General features: G+C 46.9%; 1 protein-coding gene across 2 annotated transcripts; it reads right to left on the bottom strand.

The window, feature by feature from the left end:
- Positions 1 to 14,607: 14,607 nt before the first annotated feature.
- Positions 14,608 to 25,909, bottom strand: TMEM187 (transmembrane protein 187). Of its 2 annotated transcripts, none has more exons than XM_036991035.2 (3): positions 25,305 to 25,909; positions 23,094 to 23,224; positions 14,608 to 15,971 (listed from the first exon to the last, which is right to left on the bottom strand). In XM_036991035.2, the coding sequence occupies exon 3, from the start codon at positions 15,722 to 15,724 to the stop codon at positions 14,924 to 14,926; it is 801 nt and encodes a 266-aa protein (XP_036846930.1). In that variant the 5' UTR covers positions 15,725 to 15,971; positions 23,094 to 23,224; positions 25,305 to 25,909; the 3' UTR covers positions 14,608 to 14,923. The 2 variants fall into 2 exon arrangements, with proteins under 2 accessions (XP_036846930.1, XP_036846931.1); XM_036991036.2 differs by having other exon boundaries at positions 25,331 to 25,909.
- Positions 25,910 to 26,003: the final 94 nt, after the last annotated feature.

Raw genomic sequence — 26,003 nt, 5'->3', positions numbered from 1 at the left:
AACAAAAAATAAATAAATACAAATAAAAATACTTGCTCATTAATGGGGAAATGACAGTCTCTTCAACAGATGGTGCTGGCAAAACTGGACAGCTACATGTAAGAGAATGCAACTGCATCACTGTCTAACCCCATACACAAAAGTAAATTCAAAATGGATCAAAGACTTCAATGTAAGTCATGAAACCATAAAACTCTTAGAAAAAAACATAGGCAAAAATCTCATGGACATAAACATGAGCGACATCTTCATGAACATATCTCCCTGGGCAAGGGAAACAAAAGCAAAAATGAACAAGTGGGACTATATCAAGCTGAAAAGCTTCTGTACAGCAAAGGACACCATCAACAGAACAAAAAGGTATCCTACAGTATGGGAGAATATATTCGTAAATGACAGATCTGATAAAGGGTTGACATCCAAAATATATGAAGAGCTCACACACCTCCACAAACAAAAAGCAAATAATCCAATTAAAAAATGGGCAGAGGAAAAAAATGCGCAGAGGAGCTGAATAGACAGTTCTCTAAAGAAGAAATCCAGATGGCCAACAGACACATGAAAAGATGCTCCACATCACTAAGTATCAGGGAAATGCAAATTAAAACCACAGTGAGATATCACCTCACACCAGTAAGGACGGCCAACATACAAAAGACTGAACAAGAAATGCTGGCAAGGATGTGGAGAAAGGTGAACCCTCCTACACTGCTGGTGGGAATGTAAACTAGTTCAACCATTGTGGAAAGCAGTATGGAGGGTCCTCAAAAAGCTCAAAATAGAAATACCATTTGACCCAGGAATTCCACTTCTAGGAATTTACCCTAAGAATGCAGTTTCCCAGTCTCAAAAAGACATATGCATCCTTGTTTATCGCAGCACTATTTACAATAGCCAAGAAATGGAAGCAACCCAAGTATCCATCAGTAGATGAATGGATAAAGAAGGTGTGGTACATACACACAATGGAATATTACGCAGCCATAAGAAAACAAATCCTACCATCTGCAACAACATAGATGGAGCTAGAGGGTATTATGCCCAGTGAAATAAGCCAGGTGGAGAAAGACAAGTACCAAATGATTTCACTCATACGTGGAGTATAAGAACAAAGAAAAACTGAAGGAAAAAAACAACAGTAGAATCACAGAACCCAAGAATGGACTCACAGTTACCAAAGGGAAAGGGACTGGGGAGGATGGGTGGGAAGGGAGGGATAAGGGTGGGGAAGAAAGGGGGCATTAAGGTCAGCATGTGTAGTGTGGGGGGCATGGGGAGGGCTGCACAACACAGAGAAGCCGAGTAGGGATTCTGCAGCATCTTACTACACTGATGGACACTGACTGTAAAGGGGTTTGTGGAGGGGACTTGGTGAAGGGGGGAGCCTAGTAAACATAATGTAGATTAATGATACCAAAAAAAAATGAAACAATACAGAAAAAAAAATACTTGCTCATTAAAATAAATCCAAACTGTGCAGAAATGCAGTGTTCAGAGGAAGAAAAGCCCCTTCTCACTTTCCCAGCCTGGAATCTCCTCCCCAAGAGCAGCCCTGCAATCCTTCACGGCCCACCTCCCATGACTCAGAGCGCACCCATGAACCTGCACCTCGCAGGCTCCACCAGCGGTGTGCTTAAAGGCTGCTCCCAATGGCACAGATGAACCTTACTTTTGTTCTGCAGAGCTGGGGAGTAGTCGCTGTATGAATATTCTATATATTTATTTAACCAGTCCTCAGGGGAGTTAGGTTGTTTCTAGCCTTCCTGTTTTTGCTGTTGCCATCGTAAACAATCCTGTATCCTTGCACGTGTATTTTTGCACATCTTAGGCCAGGGCATCTGTAGGCGAGACTCCCAGGAGTGAGATTACTGGGTCATTCTGGTAGGTGCAGCCAAAGTGGCCTCCAAAACACTGCGTGTCGGCAAAAGTTTCACCTTTGCAAATCTAAGGGAAAAGGCTACCTTGCTTTTTGTTTACATTTCTTTCAGTATGAGTAAGCTTTGTCTTCACAGGCTTTTTGAATTTCACATGAGCTATCCAGTCACATCCATGGGCAGATTTCCACCAGGTTGTGGGGCGTTTTTTTATTGGTAGCAGGAGTTCTTTCCATATGCAGGATCATAACACTTGATCTATCCATATGTGTTGCAAATATTCTGTCCTGGCTTGTGATGTGGCTTTGACTTTGTTCATGGTACTTTCCAAGCAAAAATTTACTAATCTTTTCCTTTATAGCTTCTGACTTGCAGTTTCGGGCTTCAAAAGGCTTTCCCCACTTACACATCATTTGAAAAGGCCACTCATGTTTTCTTTTGCTATAAGCTTATCTTTTAATGTTTAAATAATGTAAAATATGCAAAAGACAAACATTCACCTAATAGGTATACACAGAGAACGGCACCCAATAAACAGAGGATACATACTTTTCAAACATACATGAAATATTCAGAGAAATATTGTGCTATGGGTCACAGCACAAATGTCAACTAATTCCAAAATGTGGAAATCAGACCAGTGACTGCAATGCAAAGAAATCAGGATGAACCAGAAGATCACACCACCTCCCTGCAAACCCTCCAACTGGAAATTTAAAATCCCCCTTTTAAATTAAGTTTGGGTTAGGAGGAAATTTTTTTAAAAACAGTAAATACTAAATACAATTTTATTTCAATACATTTGACATTTTGGGTTAAAAGAGCGATTTTCTTTGAAAAGTAGAGAACTCCAAAATTGTCTCAAAAGAAGTACAAAGTCTGAATAGAACAAAAATGACCTGAAATGGAATTGCCAGCCTCAATGCCAAGCCTGTCAAGGGTGGGGAAGCGTGCGATGGGCCAGGCTCAGTCCGCGGCTCACCTTTCACAATGGCACTCACGCAAGGTGGGGAGCTTCTCCCAGAATCGGGGCCCCGCATGGCGGGGCAGGTTGCAGGCTAGCGGGCTGCGTCTGCCCGTGCCCGGGTTGAGCACCGGGCCTTGGACACTGTTCTGCATCTTTGGCTAATTAATTTGGGGACCCAGCACCACCTACACTGAAGACGGGTGTGGTCTCTACCTGTGAGCAGCCACCAGAGCCACAGAGCCACTAGGTGATCCAAGGGACACCCCTCCACCATTTTCCCAATTGCACCTGTTGGCTGTAGACTCCCCAACATGACCACCAGGAAAACCTGTTGTTCAGGCAAAGCGGAGTTTACTGGACTCACTGCAATGAGGAAGACCAACCCGGACCAGAGAAAGCGCGAAGGAAGCGGAGAAGCGGACGAAGCGGACGAGCGGACGAGCTGGCGAGCCGGCGAGCCGGTGGGGATTTCAAGGCGGGAACCTGAGTCGGGGCCGGTGTTCTGACATCATCGCATCGGATTGGTGGGCAAGCCTAGGGGCGGGGCCCGGACAGGGTCACCCGGAAGGCCCACCGAGTGGTGGGGCACAGGCGTCACCTTCCAGAAGCAAGTGCGTCCTGGCGCTGGGAGCTAGTTTACTCGCTCCCCTCCCAGTTTGAGAACGGAATGGGAAAGGGCACCCTGTCCCAGAATTGTTTCTCATGGGGACAGCAAGGCATGATGTTTGCCTCCAATGTAGTTTAACCCTGGGCCAGGAAATGATGTTTTCAGATTTCACAGCTAGGACCCCTAGGCCACACTGTCTGCTCCCACTCCCCTAAAGACTGCCAAGATGAGCCAAGATCATTGCTGCCTGCCATAAGCAACACCATGACCTTGACAGAGCCCTAGAAGCACTTTGGAAGGGTGAGATGAGATGTTTTTAATTAGGTTATTGAGTCTGGTATAAAGCAGGTCTTCAAGATTGGGGGATAGATACTGCGAGAAAGGGCTTGGAAGGTAACCCTGAAGAACAGATCGCCCTCTGAGAAGCCCGGCTGTGCGGCCTGCTGTTCTCAGCTCGGGGCTCTCACCTGATGAGGACTGGTAAGCTACTGTTCAGATAGATGGATTTTCAGGACGTTCCTGAAATAAGCAATAAGGTTATTTGCAACGTCCTCTTCCCTGACAAGAATTTCCTGGCATAGCAGAGGCCGGTTAACACAGGGAGCCGAGAAGCTGAGCGACTACCCATGGTTTCAGTTCTCGCCTGAGTAGCTCCCAGTTCGAGACCAAAACCTGCCACCTCTCCTAGGAGCTTGCTGAGAGGCACAAATGAGCAAAAGTGGTCCTACCAACACACCACCAGCTGTCACACTAGTGCCTAGGTGACAAGGGCTCTGGCTGGTATAACATCTGAGGGGAGCATATCAGGGGCTTCTGCTCCACGAAGCCAAGGAGGGGTACCCCAAGGGAATCACTCCTGGAGACTAGGGGTGTTTGAATGGTCCCTGCTTCATCTGGAGTGCTGGAGCTCCAGGCCATGGCGGGCTGCAGCAAGCAGCCCCACAGGGTACAGCTGCACGTAACTGCTCCGCCACCATTTGGCAAAGCAAGATGGTGGGTTTCAAGTGAACTGTCTTGCTGGCTCCTACCCACGAGGATCTCCTACCAAGGGGACCCCAGCAGCAAGAGCTGTGGATTAGGCAGGGCTGAGGAGCAAATAAGAAGTCAGAGCCCCAGGCAAGTGAATTCCCATGCAGGGGAGCACTTTGAATTGCCAGGAATTGGGTACTAGGGTCATGATTGGAAATGAACACCATTGGGTCTAAGAACCAGAATGAGACTAACTACAGAAGACCTGAGAAACAAGGGATTCAATCTCCCATATCTTACAGGGGGTTTGGTACAACCGAAGCTGGGGAGAGGCGGTGCAGGGGATGGTGGGGATGGGGGGGGTGGAGAGGAAATAATTGCTGGAAAAATAAAACTATTACATGCATGCTTCCAAAGAGTGGAGACTACTCCCAGGACTGGTTAAAGGTGGAAACTGAGCTCTAAACTCAGACAAGCCCAAAGAGAAAATGATGCCTGGTCTCAGCTCAGGCCCAGTGAAAAGACCAGGCCTGCCTGACTGATGCTTCTCTGATTGATGAAGGGCTCACTGTCACCCTCGCTGTCCCCCACCATCCCAGTCAGACCCATGGGCACGGGACGAGCCCTCCCACCGTGGGGTCCAGTCTCCAAGAGGAACACTGACCTGCATCTCACCCAATGAGACTTGATACTGTAAACATGACGGTTTTCCTGCATAATGGTTAGCTTTTCTTGCTGGTGGTGCTCCTACAGGAAAGGCGACAGAATGGGGTCCTCCAAACATTTTCTAACTTGTTTTTATATAGAAACCACTCCTTTTTACTGTGTTAATTTTGTAACCAGCCAGTTGGCTGTATTTGCTTATTTTTTAGAATAATTTTTCAGTTGCTTCTCTTGGACTTTTCGATTTCCATCTTAGTTACAAATAATGAGAACTTTGTCCTTTCCAACACGTATTCCTTGTATTTCTCTTTTTGAATGTTCAGTAATAGTAGTTATCATGGGGATATTGTCTGTCTTGTTCTTGGCTAATGAAATGAAAATGCTTTTGGTGTTTCACCATTAAACATCACACTGCCCTTTGGTTTGAGATGTATATATTGAAAATATATTTATATATATATTATATATATATATATATATATATATATATATATATCAGCTTGTGAAGTTATCATCTGTAGCAGATTTCACTTTCCAAAAATGGCTGAAGTAATATTTCCCATCCCATTTGCTCTTCCAGAACATTTCCATTCTCCCATCAAGAGGTGGAGTCCCCTTTACCCTGGGCAGACATCTGTGACTGCCTGAGTTAGGTGGAGACTGGTAGAAGGGACACTAGTGACTTCCAAAGCTACATCCCCCTCACGGGATGCTCACTCCTGGCAGCCGACACCATGTTGTGGGGGAGCTGACGTGCAGAACAGCCAGTGCCCTCTGTCCTCAGCCACAACTGAGCTCCAGCTGATGTTCAGCACCAACTTCCCCACTTGCTGCCTTGGCAAAGGGTGTTCCAGCACTTAGGGAGCTCGCCCAGCTGATGCCACACACAGCAGAAATGAGCTGTGCTCCTACTACAGAGTCACAGGCCAAATAAGCCTTTGGAACTGTTCTCAGACACTATTTTGGGGTAGTTTGTTATGCAGTGATAGTTAAATGAAATATCATCTATTTCAATTCCTGTGTTATTAAGAGAATGGAATTTTATCAAATAACTTTTTCCCCCTGTATTTTATTTTATTTTCTTAATTAAGGTATCATTGATATACAATCTTATGAAGGATTCACATGAGCAACATTGTGGTTGCAACGTTCACCCCTATTATCAAGTTCCCCTCCCCCCATTGCAGTCACTGCCCATCAGCGTGGTAAGATGCCACAGAGTCACTACTTGTCTTCTCCCTGCTGTACTGCCTTCCTTGTGACCTATCTATGAGTGCTAATTATAATGCCTGTCAATCCCCTTCTCCCTCCCTCCCCACCCACCCTCCCCAGCCCCTTCTCTTTGGTAACTGCTAGTCCCTTCTTGGAGTCTGTGATCTTTTATTTTTTATTGTAGTATAATAAGCATGTATAATTTACTGCTTTGACCAGTTTTAAGTATATAATTCACTGGCATTTAGGTTCAGATCATTCATGTTGCTGTACAACCATGAGCACCATCCATCTCCAGAAATTTCCATCTCCCCAAACTGAAGTCTGTCCCTATTAGACACCAACTCCCCACCCCCCTCCCCCAGCCCCCATCATTCTACTTTTTGTCCCTATGAGTCTGACTGCCCCACATGCCACATAGAATGGAAGCAGACACAATTTGTCCTTTTGTGTCTTGGTTTCACGTAGCATCATGTTTTCAGGCTCTGCCACACTGAAGCATGTCTCAGAATTTCTGACCTTTCTAAGGGTGAATAACACCCCACGGTACACACTCCTGGCTTGTAATATCATTGCGCTGTGCTCCAGGAATGTCGTCTGACACCAAGTCTTCCAACTTACTTGCTTCTTGCTTTATGGCTAGGATGCTGCCATTGGATTTAGATCCCGCTTGTAGACATTAGGCGGGAGTGATACATGGTTCAGACACCAGCCCCCCAAAGTGCTCTTAATCAGGGGCTTGTTCACATTTTCTGTACCTTCACTGAACTGGTGTGTTTGACCTAAGTACCTTCAAGGGAAACCCACTGAACCCTCCATGATGCTAAGTTTGTCTATTTCTTCCTGGAGGTCTCTCACTTTTTGATTTGTATATTTGGAACCCACTTTAACTTTATTCCTAAAATGCTCTTATGTTGTCCAAAAGTCTATTTTGTAGGAGATTAATACAGCCATGCCAGATCTCTTGGTTCTTTCTGACTCTTTCACGTGTACTCTTTCTGAAGACAGGTGCCTTAGGTCTCTAGTAAACAGTGTAGGGCCAGGGCAGGCCACCCCAAGGTGCCGCTTTGATGTGCAGATTATGTCGAGCTGGAAACAATCAAGACCCAAAAGAGTTAGAAAAAAACCTCTGACTTTCCCCCTAACTGCCTTAAAAGGATTTAGATAGAGGCCCTGCTCCAGGGGAGAGCTAACACCTTAGAGAACATTATCATATGAGAGGGGTGGCAGGCAAGGAGGGATTTAGGAGAACCTGTTATGGGTCCTCTCTGCGCCCCACTGTTTCTGTGCGGCCCAGCCAGTTGTTTACCAAGCATTTACTCTTTCATCTGCCTGTGAACTGCTTCCCTTCCCCTGTGAAGTTCCAGACTGCTACCCCTCCTCCCTGGATCACAGGGACATACATGCCTTATTGTCCCTGTCTTTGGAATCTCCTGTGTAGACTGCCCTTCATTCAATTTGATTTCTTCCTGTTAATTTGTCTCCTGTCAATCTGATTCTTTGGCCAACTAGAAGAACCTTGAAGGGTAGAGGAAAATGTTTCCTCAAGACAAGGGTGGTGGTTTTGATACGTTATGGCAATCTCTGTGATCTCTGACAGTCACCTCCTCTGAAGGTCTCTCAGAGGTGACATCTGTCGTGTTGTGTTGGCCCCCCAGGAGTACAGGCGTAGCCCCTCCACCTGTTCAGGTTGTACAGTTTAAAGAACAATCTAGGGGAAAAAAGCCCATCTGAATGGCAAAGAGGAATAGTTTCAAATGACAAACATTTCTGAACAGCTTGCCTGGCAAGGGCAGGGTGCTCTCTGGTGAAGCTGAGGTGGTGGGGGCCAGGCACCATGGCCTCCTGTGTCCACACTTGACCCATGACACATCTGAGTGTGTGCTACTGTCCTTCTTATTAGAGGCTTTTGAAAATTAAGAATGTGTTTTCAAACCATAATGAGATATGACTTCATACCCACAAGGATGGCTATAATAAAAAATCAGTAACAAGGACTGGCCAGGGTGCATCGTCGTGCACCACTGCTGGGAATACGAAATGGTGCAGCTGCTATGGGAACATTGTGGTGTCTCCTCAGACAAGGATGCATGGAATTAGCACATAGTCCCACACTTCCACTCCTAGCTATATATCCACGAGCAGGGAAAATATTTGTTCACAGAGAAACTTGTACACAAATTGTTCATAGTGGCATTACTCATAAGAGCCAAAAGGTGGGAATAACCCAAATGTCCATCATTTGATGAATGGATAAACACAACGTAGTCTACCCATACACGGGAGTACTATCTAGCCGTACAAAGGAATGAAGCACATATCAACTACACTTCAATAAAATATTATAGAAATTGTAAAAAAGAAAAAAGGAATGAAGTACTGACATGTGCTACAACACGGATGCACCTTGGCAGCATTATGCTGAGAACAGCCAGGCCCAAAAGGCCCTGTGTCCCATGCTTCCGCTGATGTGAAATACTCGGGACCGGCCAATCCCTAGAGGCGGAAAGCCGGTCGTGGGTGCCCGGGGCTGGGGCAGGGAGGGCAGGGAGTGCCTGCTAGCAAGCACAGGGCTTCTTTCTGGTAATGACAACATGCTGCAATTAGATGGTGGGGATGGTCGCACAGCCCTGTGAATGTTCTAAAAGCCAAGGGCTGTCCGCTTTCAACGGGGGAATTGGGTGTCTGTGAGCTGTAGCTCAATTTAAAAATGTATTTTCAAAATGAAATTTGTATCCCAAGGGTTCCAGTTACTAACAACAAAGTAATGGGCAACAGCTAGGGAGGGAGGGAAGTTTAAAGCCCCAGGACAGATTCCATCTTGGCCTCGTAGTACCTCCATGAACTTGAAGGTCATTCAACTTCTCCCTCAGTAACTGTTAGCTACTGACACGCGACTTGCGTCTCCTCGACATCGGAGTGCAAGGCTGTGAGGTTGACAGTACCGCAGACATTTGCCTAACCCTTGCAACCAGCTCTCATCGTGTGAGAGTGTTGTGAGTGGCTCCTTTTAGAGAGAGGAAACTGAGGCACAGAGCACTTAAGAAACTCACCCAAGGTCTCCCCAGGTAGCAAATTGCAAAGATCAATGTCAAATTTAAAAAATGTGGATAAATACAGATAACATAAAATTTACCATTTTAACCACTTTCAAGTGTACAGCTATGTGAAATTAAGAGCATTTATATTTTGTACAGCATCCCCACCATCCCTCCCCAGAACTTGTTCATCTCCCCACGCTGAACTCTGTCCCCGTGAGACACCAACTCCCCACCCCACTCCCCCAGCCCAGCCCCCCGTCCGCCTTTCTGTCTCTCTGACTCTGACTGCTCTACGTCCCTCACCTCGTAGACGTGGAGCCATACAGCGTCTGTTTATGGCGGCGCGCAGTTTCACTTAGCACAATGTCATCAAGAATTTCCCTCCTTTTTGCTATCGCACTGTATGGACAGCCCCCATTTCCTTTCTCCACTCAGCCATCGATGGACACCCGGGTTGTTCCCACCTTCTGGCCGCTGCGACTCATGCTGCTGTGAACATGGTGCAGACCTCTGTTTGAGTCCCTACTTTCACTTCCTTGGGGTATGCAGCCAGAAATGGAGGTGCCGTCAGACAGTAATTCTGTTTAGTTTTTTCAGACAACCTCAATTTTAAGCTGAGAAAGGCAAACAAGAAGGAAATGAAATTCCACTTCACATAATCAGATGGGCAGACAGGAAGTCCTTTTAATCATGCCGTGTGCTGGCGAGGCCATGGAGCAATGGGAACTCTGGTGGGCAGTAATTTGAGCAACCCCTTTGACAAGGGATTTGGCAACTTCTAGTCAAGTTGAAATGTGGCTGTGCCAGGCCCAGGCCGATGCCCAAGTGAGCGCCCACACATAAGCAGAGAGACATGGACGGCGGCACCCCAGGAGCCCTGAAGAAACACTCCCGCTGATGTGGGCCTGCAGCCTGTAGGAGAAGAATCTGGACCGCATGGTGCATTCATAGAGAGTCACAACACATGCAAGACAGTAGGAACGACTGCTAGTGCCCTGTAGCCACACATAGGAGAGGGGCGAGAGCATGCTGGGGAGGGAGCAGGGCAGAGCCAGCTCTGAGGCTCCAGTGTGATCTGTTAGGTTTCACCTCCTTCAAAGGAAGAGACCTGAGCTGGCTGAGCTGGTGGCACAGATGCCTGGCAGAGGCCCCGTGGAAGTCAGGCAGGGTCAAGAAAAAAAAAGGAGAAGCGAAAGCAGAAGTCAATGGTTCTGAAGAGCAACATAAGGCAAAGATCAAAGTGGAAGGCTGGAGGTAGAAGACAAGTAAAACACAAAAATGGTTCGAAGGACCTGCCATGCCAACGTGCCCTAGGCTGCAAACAGTCATCAGGCTGCGGTGGCTCTCCAGATCCACAGGGGCTGTGCCCTGGAAGCAGCGCCCCCCAGCCTCCAGGTCACTTAGCAGAGAGGCAGCAGGGCCTCCAGGGACACTCAGGACAAAGGCAGTGTGGCTCAGCAGTGAGACACTGAGGCTGAAAGAAGTGGGGGGAAGCCTCCGTTGCGCAGGGGTAGAGGTGCTCCCAATCACATGACTATTTGGGGGCTGCCTGAGGCCATAAATAAGTCACCTAGTCTATGTTTATTCAGAGTTCTACTTACACGGAGAGACCTTCAGACCTTCAGAGGCGAGAGAGCTGCTTTGCCTCTTGCATGTGCCCAATCTTTAGGGCTGAGAAACAGAATCTCCTGCGCTTTCCCAGGCAGCAGTGACCTCCTGCCACATGGCTTCAGCATCCCCTCACTTCCATTAAACGTGATCACAAAGTGTGGCAGTTAGCGCCAGTTTAGTAAACTGTTATGTTGACAATGATAGCAGCTGCACTGTTTTATTTCTAAATGTAAACTTTTTATAATAATTATTTTTAATAATTTTATAATTAAATTTTATCATGAAAAAGAACTGAAGCAGCAATAGATGTTAAGATTTGACATACATTAAGCAAGACCAGAAACCCAAAAGCTGTAAAGAAAAGACATATAAACATATGACTACATAAACCTTCAACCATGTTCCTTTAAAATACCCACGAAATCAAAAGACTAATGATAACTAAAACATCTGTCATCTGTGTGACAGATTATGTCTAACATTTATAATATAAGAAAGAGCTCCTACAAGCACCCTAAGTGTCCATCAGGAGATGAATGGATAAAGAACTTGTGGTACATATACACAGTGGAATACTATTCAGCCATAAGAAAGAAACAAATCCTACCGTTTGCAACAATATGGATGGAGCTAGAGGGTATTATGCTCAGTGAAATAAGCCAGGCGGAGAAAGACAAATACCAAATGATTTCACTCATCTGTGGAGCATAAGAACAAAGCAAAAACTGAAGGAGCAAAACAGCAGCAGAATCACAGCACCCCAGAGTGCTCTGCATTGCGATTGGCACACAGAATGTAAGGGGGGGCACGGGGAAGGCAGCATAGCACCGAGAAGACAAGTAGTGACTCTGTGGCATCTTACTACGCTGATGGACAGTGACTACAATGGGGTATGGGGGGGACTCGATAATATAGGTGAACATAGTAACCACAATGTTTTTCATATGAAACCTTCCTAAGAGTGTATATCAATGATACCTTAATAAAAAAAAAAGAGCTCCTACAAATTGAGAAGAAAAAGTGCCCAGCAACTTACTGATGAACAAGCCCAAACTTCCAACACCTGCACAGGGGGAGGGACGTGAGGTACAGTCACAATGACATCTTGCTTGGACCCCATCAGACTGGCAAACTGAGAAAGTGGCTAACACCTTGCTGGTGGTTGGGGGTCTAGGGGGGTCTCTCTTGTTGCTGGTAGAAATGTGAAGTATGAACGTCAGTGGGTTTCTAGTAGCACTGAATGAAAGCTGGGGAGGCATCGGCACAACACGTGCCAAGCAAGGAACATCACCAATGCACACGAAAGACACAGTAGGCCTGGGGCAGCATGTGCACCCCTCACCGTGTATGTCCTAGGACGAGGCCACCAGATCCCTGACAGTCCTCTCAGGTGGCTCACTGTTCCCTGCAGATGAGTCTGTGCAACCTACACAGAGCCAAACCAATACAACTCTTCATGAGAGGCAGCTATGGTATGGGGAAGCCAGGGAGAGGCCCAGCAGTGACACTACTGTTGTCACTTCCAGGGAGAGGTAGAGTAAGGCACTGGGCCTAGGTTTCAGATGCTCAGTGTTGCAACTTTAAGTCAAGTCAAACTTCTATAGAGTTTGTTTCTGTGAAATAATGGTTTCTAAGACCCCTCCCAGCTTTGGACCCTCTAACCCATTAGGCCAAATGCACAGAGAGGAGCCCTCCGTTGACCACTGCCTTCTCAGCTGCTCGGGGCAGGTTGGATATGAGGAGAGTGACAATAAGTGAACAAACGGGGTGGGCAGGGGGCAGAGCAGAAGAACCCCTCGGACGCCCTGTGGCCAAAAGGGCTGCAGAGCTCAGAGCAGAGCCCGGGGTGCCCAGAGTGGGCACAGCCACCAGCCCCTTTTCTCAGCATCTCAAACACTGCTGACACCCTTGAACCCCGGGGCAGGGCTGAGGTGGGGGGAGGTCTCAGCCCCAGAAGCCAGGACTCCCCAGGGCCAGAGTTGGGGGGGGCACTCAGGAAGCTGCATGGCTCAGGCTGGCCACACTTGGAGCAACACTGGTCAGAACGAGGGAGCAGAGAGAGAAGGTTCCAGGCCTCTGGCTTTGATTGGGTTAGCTCAATGTAGAGCTGTCTAATTTAGTAAATAAAGACAGGACACCCAGTTAAATCTGAATTTCAGAAAAACAATGAACAACAATTTTTTAGTATAAGCATGTCTCATGGCACCACAGGGACCAGAACATTTTGTCATCCTGTATTTCATCTGACAACCTTGGATGGGCGCCTGGCAGGAGAGAGTGGGGCTGGGCTCCTGGAGGTCTCCGCCCGCCCACGCTGTCTCTCCCACGTGAGTCTTTCCTTTGGGTGGAGTCTCCCCAGGGCGAGGGGTGGTAGAGGTTCCCAGTGCCCGCCCTGCAAGGTAGTGTGCACAGTTCTCCATGAGACCACCCTGAATGCCACCTGTTTCCTGTGGACATCCAGCCTGACACAGGCACAGAATGAAAACCAGAAGGTTCTCGGAGCTATTTATTATGTAGGTATTGGTAGAAAGAAAAGAGAAGTTATGGGTGCTTGTGGCTCAAAGGCATGGAATGAAGAAGGAAGCTCGCCTTCCTCCCTTCTCTCTGGCCTCTTTGGGGAAAGGGCAGCCTCTCTGGAGACTCCCATAGCCTTTCTCCTCTTCTAGGGTGCAAAGCCTCCGAGATGACTGTAATGGAACAAAGCTGTTTCCTCAAATGAACACCACCTCTGCTCTCGACTCCCCCCACACGCCCTGGGGGAGGTGCAGTGCTCATGGGCCCTCATCTACCACGTTCTTCAGGTGATGGCTTGGCTGCCATGAGGCTCTGTGGAGAGGGGCCCAGGAAGGGCAGGTCGCCCTGAGATGCCATTCAGCAACGACAGGGCATCCTTCTCTCCTCTGCCTTCACCTTTGTCTTTAAAGACCAGACACCTTTCAGGTGACGGGATGAAACAGGTGTCTAAGAACACATTAATAAGTGGGAAGAAAGAATGCCAAGGGTAGCTGGGCTTCACGGGTTTGCAGGGGTGACCCAAAGGCAGGATCCTCAGCATCTCTTCAGTCCCAGAGTCACCCCCAGGCTCACTGGTTCACACATGTCATCTGCTAGGGGGTTTGTACATGCCAATTCCAGGGCCCCACCCTGAGATGCCATCAGGAGATCATGGTTCCTAAGGACCTGGGTGACAAGGATGTAGGTCTTGCTCAGACCATGTTCTGGGTCTCCCCAATGGTGACAGACACATGACAGTTCAGTAACCTTAGCAGCTAAGGATATCTAAGCCCCACCCAGCTCTATGAGTGGATCACCCAGAGAGATTCTGTTGAGAATTCAGCTTTTGACATTTGTGTGTGTTCCTTCATCTAGATCTACCCTGCCTTGTTTCACAAAGGGTCTGAGGTGACGTGGCTTCCATGTGACCTGATGTTCTGGCAGTCACAGATGTCACAGTGAGCTATTGTTCTGGCCTTCCAATTTCCTGATCAGTCTGCTGGGCATGTGTATAATGTGACAAGGTGTCCCTGAACCCAGTCACTTCTGGGGACCTCACTGGTAACCCCACTGCCAGGCCTGGCACACTGGCCAGAAGATACCCTGCCCAGCTGTCACCGAAATCCCAGAGCTACTGTAGACAACCATTTTTTCTCCAACTGGAAGTGGTGGATTTCTTGGGGTCGTTTCCCCCCAACATTTTATTCTGAAAAACTGAAAACTACAGAAAGGTTATAAGAGTACAAGGCACCAGCACCTCCCTTGCACCTAGATATTTGCTTACTCTCTTTGAAAGCAAGTTGCATAGAGCACAACATTTCACCCCTAAATTCTGTAGCTTATAACTTCAGAGGACAATCTTCCATGTAACCATCATATCATCATCATAAATCTTAAATGTAACACCGATGACAGAATGTCATCTGATAGTCCATTTTGATGTCGCAGGGTGGGGGCCACTCTTTCTAGGTAGCTTCTTTTCAGTTTAATGCATCTTCCCCTCAGGAGCGCGTCTTTGGCAAGTGTGGACATTTGTCAGAAATAAGAATGCAAAGTGGAACTGGAGCACATCACAGACTTTGGACCAGAAGTGGCCGGTGAGCCACTGGAAGAGATGCCATCTCGCAAGCTGATGGTCACACAGCTTGAGGACCACAAAGCCCAGGCAGGAAAGCATGCCCAAAGCCAAGTACATTCCTGAGGAGCCACTGCCATAGCGCCTGTGGGCACGGAGGGCTAGGCTCACTGCGGCTGCCATGTGCATGCCCAGCACAACTTCAAACCCATAGGGGTGCAGCAAGGCAAGGCTGTAACTGCACAGGGAGAGGCACTCCACGGTGAGGAACAGCCAGGGCTTCCAGCCCCTGTCTAGGTAGAGGCACCAGGCCACTGGCCACGCGAAGATGGGCAAGGTGAGCCACTGGTCCAGCACAGCAGCAGAGTGCGTCTGCACCCCAATGCGCAGCCACTGAACGGGGCCATAGACCAGAGCCATGGCAGCGAAGACATCCTTCAGGTACTGAGCCCTCTGCACAGCTGCGGGGTGCCCTGGGGCACTGGCCTTCCTCCGCAGCCAGTACCCTCCCAGGAGCATGTAGGCCAAGTTAATGAGCGAGTTGAAGGGCATGGCTAGAAAGGTGGGGAGGCTGGCTACCGCTGCTTCAGCATAGTGCTCGTAGCCCACCTGGATGACGACACCTTCAAAAACACCTGTGTAGACAGTGGTCACACAGAGGCTGCTGGCCACAGCCACGTGGAAGAGGGCCTGCCTTGACTCAGGCTTCATCTGCAACCGTAGGTGGGAGTCAAGGAGAAGAGCTTAAAAGAGAGGCAGCCTCCACTGTTACTTTGGAATTTAGATAAACAGCTTTTGCAAAACACTCCTCGGCCCCCCAGCTGAGCCAGCAGGACGAAGTCCCCAGGATTTCCGCTGCAGAGGCTGCGACCCCGCCTGGGAACGGTGGTGGCAGGCCAGAGGAAGGCAGTGCTCCTGCCAACTGGCTGGTGGTAATGAAGGGGCGTTCTGCCTTTTTCTGTTGTGGTAACAAAAAGAGTGTGGTTACTGTTCACCATGTAAGAACTTATTCACTATGTAAGAACTTGTTCACCATGTAAGAACTTGTTTGTTATGCTTCAGAAGATTGGAGACTGTTGAGAATTAGGCTTGGGGTTGATTAATGATTGTGCATTGAGTCCCCTATACAGAATTTTATTGTTAACAACCATTTGATCAATAAATATGAGAGATGCCCTCTCAAAAAATAAATAAATAAATAAATAAAATTAAAAAAAAGAGTGTGGTTAGACAGCAACTCATCCATTAGGATTAAAGATGGCAGCATGACAGGGACAGAGGCCTCTTCCTAAAACTGGATACAATTAGAAAATATAGTTGGCGCAACTAATCCTGAGAGAGCAACAGGAAAGAGGACAATGTCAGACTGCACACACCTGGAGAAAAGAGCAGACCTCAGTGAACCGGACTAGTACCAGAGCTGCGGCTCTGCGGGACCCAAGCCCCTCCCCCACCCCAGCTCACCCGGGGAGGAAGACAAATGGAACAGGGAGGAAGAGGAAGGCCTGGGACTGCTGAATACCTAGCTCCGGAGATCTGCTCTGGGAGCACAAACCTACATTTCATGTGGCTTCCAAGAGACTCGCATGACTACTGGGTTGGAAAGTTTATACAGGCAGAATTCCTGGGGAGACTGGGATTCTGGCTGCTTGTGGAAAGCAGGGATCCATATCCAGCTGCTCTGGGACAAAAACTTATACCAGTGTGACCGGCCCACTGGCTCAGGCAGTGGAAACAGGCACAGCAGCCGGGAAGCAGGGAACAGCTCTTTCCTCCCCCCAGGCACCAGTACCGCTCCCCTCTGACCCCCGACATTGCTTCAGGGGCTGAGCAGATCCAGAATAGAGCTTCTGGACACTAGAGGGCGCCATATACAAACATGAAACACCAAAGGAACCTTGTCCAGAGTAAAATTATTAATACAACTCCTGAGAAAGATTTAAACGATATGGACCTCGTGACTCTTCCTGAAAGGGACTTCAAAAGAAAAATCACCAACATGCTAATGGAGGTATGGAAAGACATCCAAGAACTCAGGAATGAATTCAGGTCGGACATCCAATCGTTGAAGAGCACGATGGAGGGTAATAAAAGCAGGTTGGATACAGTGGAGGAGACGATAAATGAAATAGAATCTAGAGAAGAGGAATACAAAGAAGCTGAAGCACAGAGAGAAGAAAGGATCTCTAAGAATGAAACAATATTGAGAGAACTGTGTGACCAATCCAAGCGGAACAATATTCGCATTACAGGGATACCAGAAGAAGAGAGAGAGAAAGGGATAGAAAGTGTCTTTGAGGAGGTAGTTGCTGAAAACTTCCCCAGTCTGGGGAAGGAGATAGTCTCTCAGGCCATGGAGGTGCACAGATCTCCCAACACAAGGGACCCAAGGAAGACAACACCAAGACACATAGTAATTAAAATGGAAAAGATCAAGGATAAGGACAGACTGTTAAAAGCAGCCAGAGACAGAAATAAGATCACATACAAAGGAAAGCCCATCAAGCTACGATCAAACTTCTCAGCAGAAACCTTACAGGCCAGAAGGGAGTGGCATGATGTATTTAATGCCATGAAGCAGAAGGGCCTGGAACCAAGATTACTTTATCCGGCAAGATTATCATTTAAATTTGAAGGAGGGATTAAACAATTTCCAGATAAGCAAAAGCTGACAGAATTTACCTCCCACAAACCATCTCTACAGTCTATTTTGGAGGGACTGCTATAGATGGAAGTGTTCCTAAGGTTGAATAGCTGTCACCAGAGGTAATAAAACTACAGTAAAGAAAGTAGAACAGCTAATTACTAAGCAAATGCAAAATTAAATTAACTATCCCCAAAGTCAATCAAGGGATAGACAAAAAGTACAGACTATGATACCTAATATATAAAGAATGGAGGAGGAAGAAAAAGGAGGAGAAACAGAAAAGAACCTTTAGATTGTATTTGTAACAGCATACTAAGTGAGTTAAGTTAGACTCTAAGACAGTAAAGAAGTTAACCTTGAACCTTTGGTAACCATGAACCTAAAGGCTGCAATGGCAATAAGTACATACCTATCGATAATCACCCTAAATGTAAATGGACTGAATGCACCAATCAAAAGACACAGAGTCACTGAATGGATAAAAAAGCAAGACCCATCTATATGCTGCTTACAAGAGACTCACCTCAAACCCAAAGACATGCACAGACTAAAAGTCAAGGGATGGAAAAACATATTTTATGCAAACAACAGGGAGAAAAAAGCAGGTGTTGCAGTACTAGTATCAGACAAAATAGACTTCAAAACAAAGAAAGTAACAAGAGATAAAGAAGGACATTACATAATGATAAAGGGCTCAGTCCAACAAGAGGATATAACCATTCTAAATATATATGCACCCAACACAGGAGCACCAGCATATGTGAAACAAATACTAACAGAACTAAAGGAGGAAACAGAATGCAATGCATTCATTTTAGGAGACTTCAACACACCACTCACTCCAGAGGACAGATCCACCAGACAGAAAATAGTAAGGACACAGAGGCACTGAACAACACACTAGAACAGATGGACCTAATAGACAGCTACAGAACTCTACATCCAAAAGCAACAGGATACACATTCTTCTCAAGTGCACATGGAATATTCTCCAGAATAGACCATATACTAGGCCACAAAAAGAGCCTCAATAAATTCAAAAAGATTGAAATTCTACCAACCAACTTTTCAGACCACAAACGTATAAAACTAGAACTAAATTGTACAAAGAAAGCAAAAAGGTCCACAAACACATGCAGGTTTAACAACATGCTCCTAAATAATCAATGGATCAACGACCAAATTAAAATAGAGATCAGGCAATATATGGAAACAAATGACAACAACAACACAAAGCCCCAACTTCTGTGGGATGCAGCGAAAGCAGTCTTAAGAGGAAAGTATATAGCAATCCAGGCATATTTAAAGAAGGAAGAACAAACCCAAATGAATAGTCTAATGTCACAATTATCGAAATTGGAAAAAGAACAAATGAGGCCTAAAGTCAGCAGAAGGAGGGACATAATAAAGATCAGAGAAGAAATAAATAAAATTGAGAAGAATAAAACAATAGAAAAAATCAGTAAAACCAAGAGCTGGTTCTTTGAGAAAATAAACAAAATAGATAAGCCTCTAGCCAGACTTATTAAGAGAAAAAGAGAATCAACACACATCAACAGAATCAGAAATGAGAAAGTAAACATCACGACGGCTAACAAGCTGGAAAACCTACAAGAAATGGACAACTTCCTAGAAAAATACAACCTTCCAAGACTGACCAAGGAAGAAACAGAAAATCTAAACAAACCAATTACAAGCAAAGAAATTGAAGCAGTAATCAAAAAACTACCCAAGAACAAAACCCCCAGGCCAGATGGATTTACCTCAGAATTTTATCAGACATACAGAGAAGACATAACACCCATTCTCCTTAAAGTTTCCCAAAAAATAGAAGAGGACGGAATACTCCCAAACTCATTCTATGAAGCCAACATCGCCCTAATACCCAAACCAGGCAAAGACCCCACCAAAAAAGAAAATTACAGACCAATATCCCTGATGAACACAGATGCAAAAACACTCAACAAAATATTAGCAAACCCAATTCAAAAATACATCAAAAGGCTCATACACCATGACCAAGTGGGATTCATCCCAGGGATACAAGGATGGTACAACATTAGAAAATCCATCAACTTCATCCACCACATAAACAGAAAGGACAAAAACCACATGATCATCTCCATAGATGCTGAAAAAGCATCTGACAAAATTCAACATCCATTCATGATAAAAACTCTCAACAAAATGGGTATAGAGGGCAAGTACCTCAACATAATAAAGGCCACATATGATAAACCCACAGCCAACATCATACTGAACAGCAAGAAGCTGAAAGCTTTTCCTCTGAGATCAGGAACAAGACAGGGATGCCCACTCTCCCCACTGTTATTCAACATAGTACTGGAGGTCCTAGCCACGGCAATCAGACAAAACAAAGAAATACAAGGAATCCAGATTGGTAAAGAAGAAGTTAAACTGTCACTATTTGCAGATGATATGATATTGTACATAAAAAACCCTAAAGACTCCACTCCAAAACTACTAGAAGTGATATCGGAATGCAGCAAAGTTGCAGGATACAAAGTTAATACACAGAAATCTGTGGCTTTCCTATACACTAACAATGAACTAATAGAAAGAGAAATCAGGAAAACAATCCCATTCACAATTACATCAAAAAGAATAAAATACCTAGGAATAAACGTAACCAAAGAAGTGAAAGACCTATACCCTGACAACTATAAGACACTCTTAAGAGAAATTAAAGAGGAGACTAACAAATGGAAACTCATCCCATGCTCTTGGCTAGGAAGAATTAATATCGTCAAAATAGCCATCCTGCCCAAAGCAATATACAGATTTGATGCAATCCCTATCAAATTACCAACAACATTCTTCAACGAACTCGAACAAATAGTTCAAAAATTCATATTGAAACACCAAAGACCCCAAATAGCCAAAGCAATCCTGAGAAGGAAGAATAAAGTGGGGGGGATCTCTCTCCCTAACTTCAAGCTCTACTACAAAGCCACAGTAATCAAGACAGTTTGGTACTGGCACAAGAACAGAGCCACAGGCCAGTGGAACAGAATACAGACTCCAGACATTAACCCAAACATATATGGTCAATTAATATACGATAAAAGAGCCATGGACATACAATGGGGAAATGACAGTCTCTTCAACAGATGGTGCTGGCAAAACTGGACAGCTACATGTAAGAGAATGAAACTGGATCACTGTCTAACCCCATACACAAAAGTAAATTCGAAATGGATCAAAGACTTGAATGTAAGTCATGAAACCATAAAACTCTTAGAAAAATACATAGGCAAAAATCTCTTGGACATAAACATGAGCAACATCTTCATGAACATATCTCCCCGGGCAAGGGAAACAAAAGCAAAAACGAACAAGTGGGACTACACCAAGCTGAAAAGCTTCTGTACAGCAAAGGACACCATCAATAGAACAAAAAGGTACCCTACAGTATGGAAGGTACCCTACAGTACCGTACAGAATATATTCATAAATGACAGATCCGATAAAGGGTTGACATCCAAAATATATAAAGAGCTCACACACCTCAACAAACAAAAAGCAAATAATCCAATTAAAAAATGGGCAGAGGAACTGAACAGATAGTTCTCTAAAGAAGAAATTCAGATGGCCAACAGACACATGAAAAAATGCTCCACATCGCTAGTCATCAGAGAAATGCAAACTAAAACCACAATGAGGTATCACCTCACACCAGTAAGGATCACCACCATCCAAAAGACAAATAACAACAAATGTTGGTGAGGTTGTGGAGAAAGGGGAACCCTCCTACACTGCTGGTGGGAATGTAAATTAGGTCAACCATTGTGGAAAGCTGTATGGAGGGTCCTCAAAAAGCTCAAAATGGAAATACCATTTGACCCAGGAATTCCACTTCTAGAAATTTACCCTAAGAATGCAGCACTCCAGTTTGAAAAAGACAGATGCACCCCTATGTTTATCGCAGCACTATTTACAATAGCCAAGAAATGGAAGCAACCTAAGTGTCCATCAGTAGATGAATGGATAAAGAAGAGGTGGTACATATACACAGTGGAATACTATTCAGTCATAAGAAGAAAACAAATCCTACCATTCACAACAACATGGATGGAGCTAGAGGGGATTATGCTCAGTGAAATAAGCCAGGTGGAGAGAGACAAGTACCAAATGATTTCACTCATCTGTGGAGTATAAGAACAAAGAAAAGAACTGAAGGAACAAAACAGCAGCAGAATCACAGAACCCAAGAATGGACTCACAGTTACCAAAGGGAAAGGGACTGGGGAGGGTGGGTGGGAAGGGAGGGATAAGGGTGGGGAAAAAGAAAGGGGGCCTTAATGATTAGCATGTATAGTGCGTGGGGGGCACGGGGAGGGCTGCGCAACACAGAGAAGACAAGTTGTGATTCTATAGCATCTCAGTACGCTGATGGACAGTGACTGTAATGGGGTTTGTGGGGGGGACTTGGTGAAGGCGGAAGTCTAGTAAACATAATGTTCTTCATGTAATTGTAGATTAATGATAACAAAATGAATAAAAAAATAAAAACTCAATAAAAAAAGAAGAAAGCAATTGGAAAAAAGAAAAAGAAAGCAAATCATCCAAAAAGAGCTTCCATCTTTCTGACTCTCAGCCTTAGGATCCACCAAGTTTTTGTCAGAAAAAAACAGAAAAGGAAGTGAAGTGATACCCACAACACACTCGCCTCCTCACACATCGCCTCTAGGAGCCTGTAGAACCCTCTGACCTAGGGGTGACGTCTATGCTCTCCATACTTCACTGTGTACTATAATCCCCCCACTCACTGCCCTACTTCCCTTAGAGACACTTCATTTAGAGATTTAAACCTTTCCTACAGCTCAGAATGGGCTTTTCCATCTCAGTGGTATTGTAAATGTAGATGTTTCAGGCCAAGCACCAGTTGAACAGACTGTTGCAGATGGTTAGCTGTGGCCCAAGTTCTGGAACCCAAGGCAAGGGATGGCATGGGGCTGGAGGAGAAGGAGCAGGGAGGTGGAGGACAAGCACCTCCTCTCTGCTTCTTGGGTATGAGGCCAGGCAGCACAGGAAGCTGTCCGAGGCCTGCCACCCTGGGTCGCCTCCTGCTCTGCCATAGTACCACATGGTTCCAAATCACGTTCTTCCCTGGCCCACAATCAAGCCTTCCATTTCCTGTAGCTACAGTAGCAGCCATTTAAAAAGAATATGGACTTCCCACTGACTGTCAACTGCTCTGGGGCCAGCTGTGGTATGAGTTGATCTAGTAGCCCAGAAATATATTAGTATCAAAGAGAGAAGAGGTTCAATGCTGTGAAAATGACTGAAAGCCAAGACGGCAGGCAGGCAGGCATGGAGATGAGATGGACTGTGTGTCTTCGAACCCTGGCTTCCCTACCTACTAACTGTGTGACTTTGGGTCCTAACCTTTGCGGGCCTTGGTTTACATACCTGTAGAATGGGGATGCCACCAGGACCTTCCTGCAGAGTTGTGTGCATCAAATGACTTCTTATATATGTAGACCACCGAGCACCGTTTTTTTTAAGGCACGACGTTCATCTTCCATCCTATAGTTTAGGCCCTGGAAAGGAGAGGTAGAGTCTGATTCTCTGCTCTCGCTCTGGTGCTCAGTGAAGTCCTGCTCAATTTTAGTTCCGTCCGACTCAAGCACAGAACCAGCGCCTTTGCTCTTTCCTCACCCTCACTGGTCCTAGTGGCCATCTCACTTCTCACCCGGGCCCTAGGCATTCACCTGTATTCTCTGGGGAGTGGTCTGCTGGGCCTCCTGCCAAGCTTTCTTGTTCCTATCCTGCCTTGGGGGTCTGCTGTTAAGGAGACCACAAGCCTCCATCTCAGCGTGTGGCCCTGGCATGCACCACCTCCCACTTCCTCCTCTCTGGTTAAGGAGCCACTGGGCCTGGGGGACCACCCTGCCCCAGGGTCCCTACTTCCAGGCCAGCCACCGCTAACATGGTCTGCACATAGCAACCTATACCTTCTCCTTGATGACCCCCAGATAAGGTCATAGCAGGCCCTGCTTAATACCCTTTAGTGGCTGGCTCTCCACACATGGTCACATCACAGCCTCTTGGCCAGACATCAAAGTGCCATCCCTACATAGCCGTTTAAGCTCTGTAGACCCAGTCTGTCCTTCAGCTAGGAGACTCTGCAGCCCTCCTTCTGTACTGCCCCAGCCTGCTCACACCCTCAACTCCACTATCATTTCCTCTGAGTTGCTTGCACATTCAGCTCTTGACTCCAGTGGGAGGCCAGCTGAAGACCTGCCTGGTGTCCCTGGGTCCCTGCTGGTACCCATCTGGAGCCTGGCTCCCTGGTGTGAAGTTGTCAGGCTTTTGGGGCCTGCACTAGCTTGACCTTCCTGTCTGCCAGCAAGCATGGATGAGAGCTGAGGACAGGAGTCAAACACTGTCAACTTGATAAAGGTCTAGGAAGGGCATGGAAAGCAACTCTTCTCTCGGGCTGCCGGGCAGACTTCATTTGAACCTCTGTGCAAGTGGAAAGTGACATGTTATCAAACCAACTTCCCAAGTCCACCAGGAAGACCAGGCTGGGCAATTTAAGGCCTAGCTCCTCTGTACCCCTGAGCTGCCACGACCCGTATTATATGACACTCATAAAGTTCTTCACAACTTCCCCATGCCTGGCACACAATGGCTGAGAGTTCAACAGCATTGGCTGGCCATTCTGGGGTTTTATGGGGGAATTTCTCTCCCAGTTAAGAGTCAATATATGTTCCTCAGACTCTCCTGCTTCCTGGGGCTCTGTCACAAGAGGTAGCTGCTTTCCTATAGCATTTATGACAGCCGCTGCTTGCGCCTGATTATGCTGAGCGTCCTTGCCACCTTTCTGCGGATAAGGTGATGCCAGTCCGAGCGCTCTACTGTAGGACCACCGCCCCCCTCAGGTGAGGTCAATCCTGGCCACTCGGATGCCCAAAGAGCCCGGAGCAACCAGTGATTTCTGAACTCTTGGGAGAAAATGGCTGACATTGGGCAAGGGCCCTGGTAACCAGCAGCTTGGTTTCCTTATTTTACAGCAGAGGTACTCAGGGCCAGAGAGGTGAGGCAGCGGAGCCATGCTGTGGGGGGCTTCTTGTCCTCTCCTGTGTCACAGGCCTCCTTGGCCTCTGCTTCCAAATGCATTAACAAAAACACAATTATAACATGAATTTAGTCTCTCGAAAGATGGTTATTAAAATATTTTTGAAAATGTGATACAGTAATTAATATATGTGCTTCTTTACTAAGGTGAAATTACAGGCTCTACTGGCAGGTTTAATAACTACCGTAATTTCAAAGTAGTTATTCTGCCTGCCAGTAGGTCTTGTAATTTAATTTTGTTCACTTCATATTATCTACAACAAAAGCCCTACGATCTGAAATGATCTGTGCTAATGCTGTGCTCTGCTGTCTACATTCGTAATTGCAGGAAAGGCCAAATTTCGGTTAGAGGTTGGTGAAAATAAAGATGTCGACATAAAGATGAGAGAAAGTGTAAAAATTATAAGTTGTCGCTGCTTGCTCCCGGACTCCAGAGCAGGACCCTTGCCCTACAGCCTGTGTCTGGCAGTGAGGATGACCGGGCAGCGCCCAGGCGGCCGCCAGAAAGATTTGGAACGCGGGGGTAGAGCCGGTACCCACCTCTCAAGGCTGTTGCGAGAACTTACAATATTGGCGCGAAAAGGCCAGCGACCGCCATCCGGGTATTTTGCCTCTCTTTGCTGGGGGAAATTCAAATCTCGAAAAAGGGCGGACCCGAGAGGCCGCCATGCGCCTGCGCGCGGGGCGGGGCGCGGGACTCTGGGAAGCAGGCGGGGCGGGGTAACGCGAGGTGATGCCGAGGTCTCCCGCGCGCGCCCGGGAGGTTCCGGTACCGTCGGCCAGGCTGCGCGCCTTGCAGCCAGCAAGAATGTGGGGCTGCGCCGGGCGCGCGGCCTGTCTCCTTTCGTTGGCGCGCGGGCGGCGGCGCTGCGCTCGGGGGCGGGGCCGCCGAGTCTGGGACCCTGGGAGCCGGTGGCGTCACCGCACCGCCGCGCTCTCGTCCCGCCTCCGGCTGCCCTGAGCCGGGCCTCGGGCCGCCCCTCCTGCGGCTGCTGGGCGTGCGGAGCGGGAAAACGTCCGCTCCCAGGCCCGAGGCGCAACTTTAGTGTCTCCCGTAAGCCACCCTCAACGACCTGTGCCCCGTCCCCACTGCCTGTTACACGTAGCTCCCCGGGTGTGTGTCCCTTCAGCGACCTGGGGTTAGTTCCCAAGGGGGGCGGGGCTAAGCTCGTCTGAGGTATCCTCATCCGGGCATTCCCCGATGCCACGGCCGCCATCTTTGTTTTGTGCTGAAAGTCG

Source organism: Manis javanica, chromosome X (genome assembly GCF_040802235.1).
Source record: "Manis javanica isolate MJ-LG chromosome X, MJ_LKY, whole genome shotgun sequence".
Lineage (NCBI taxonomy): Eukaryota > Metazoa > Chordata > Mammalia > Pholidota > Manidae > Manis > Manis javanica.
The sequence above is the reverse complement of the archived record's forward strand: the minus strand, read 5'-3'. Positions and strand labels throughout refer to the sequence as shown.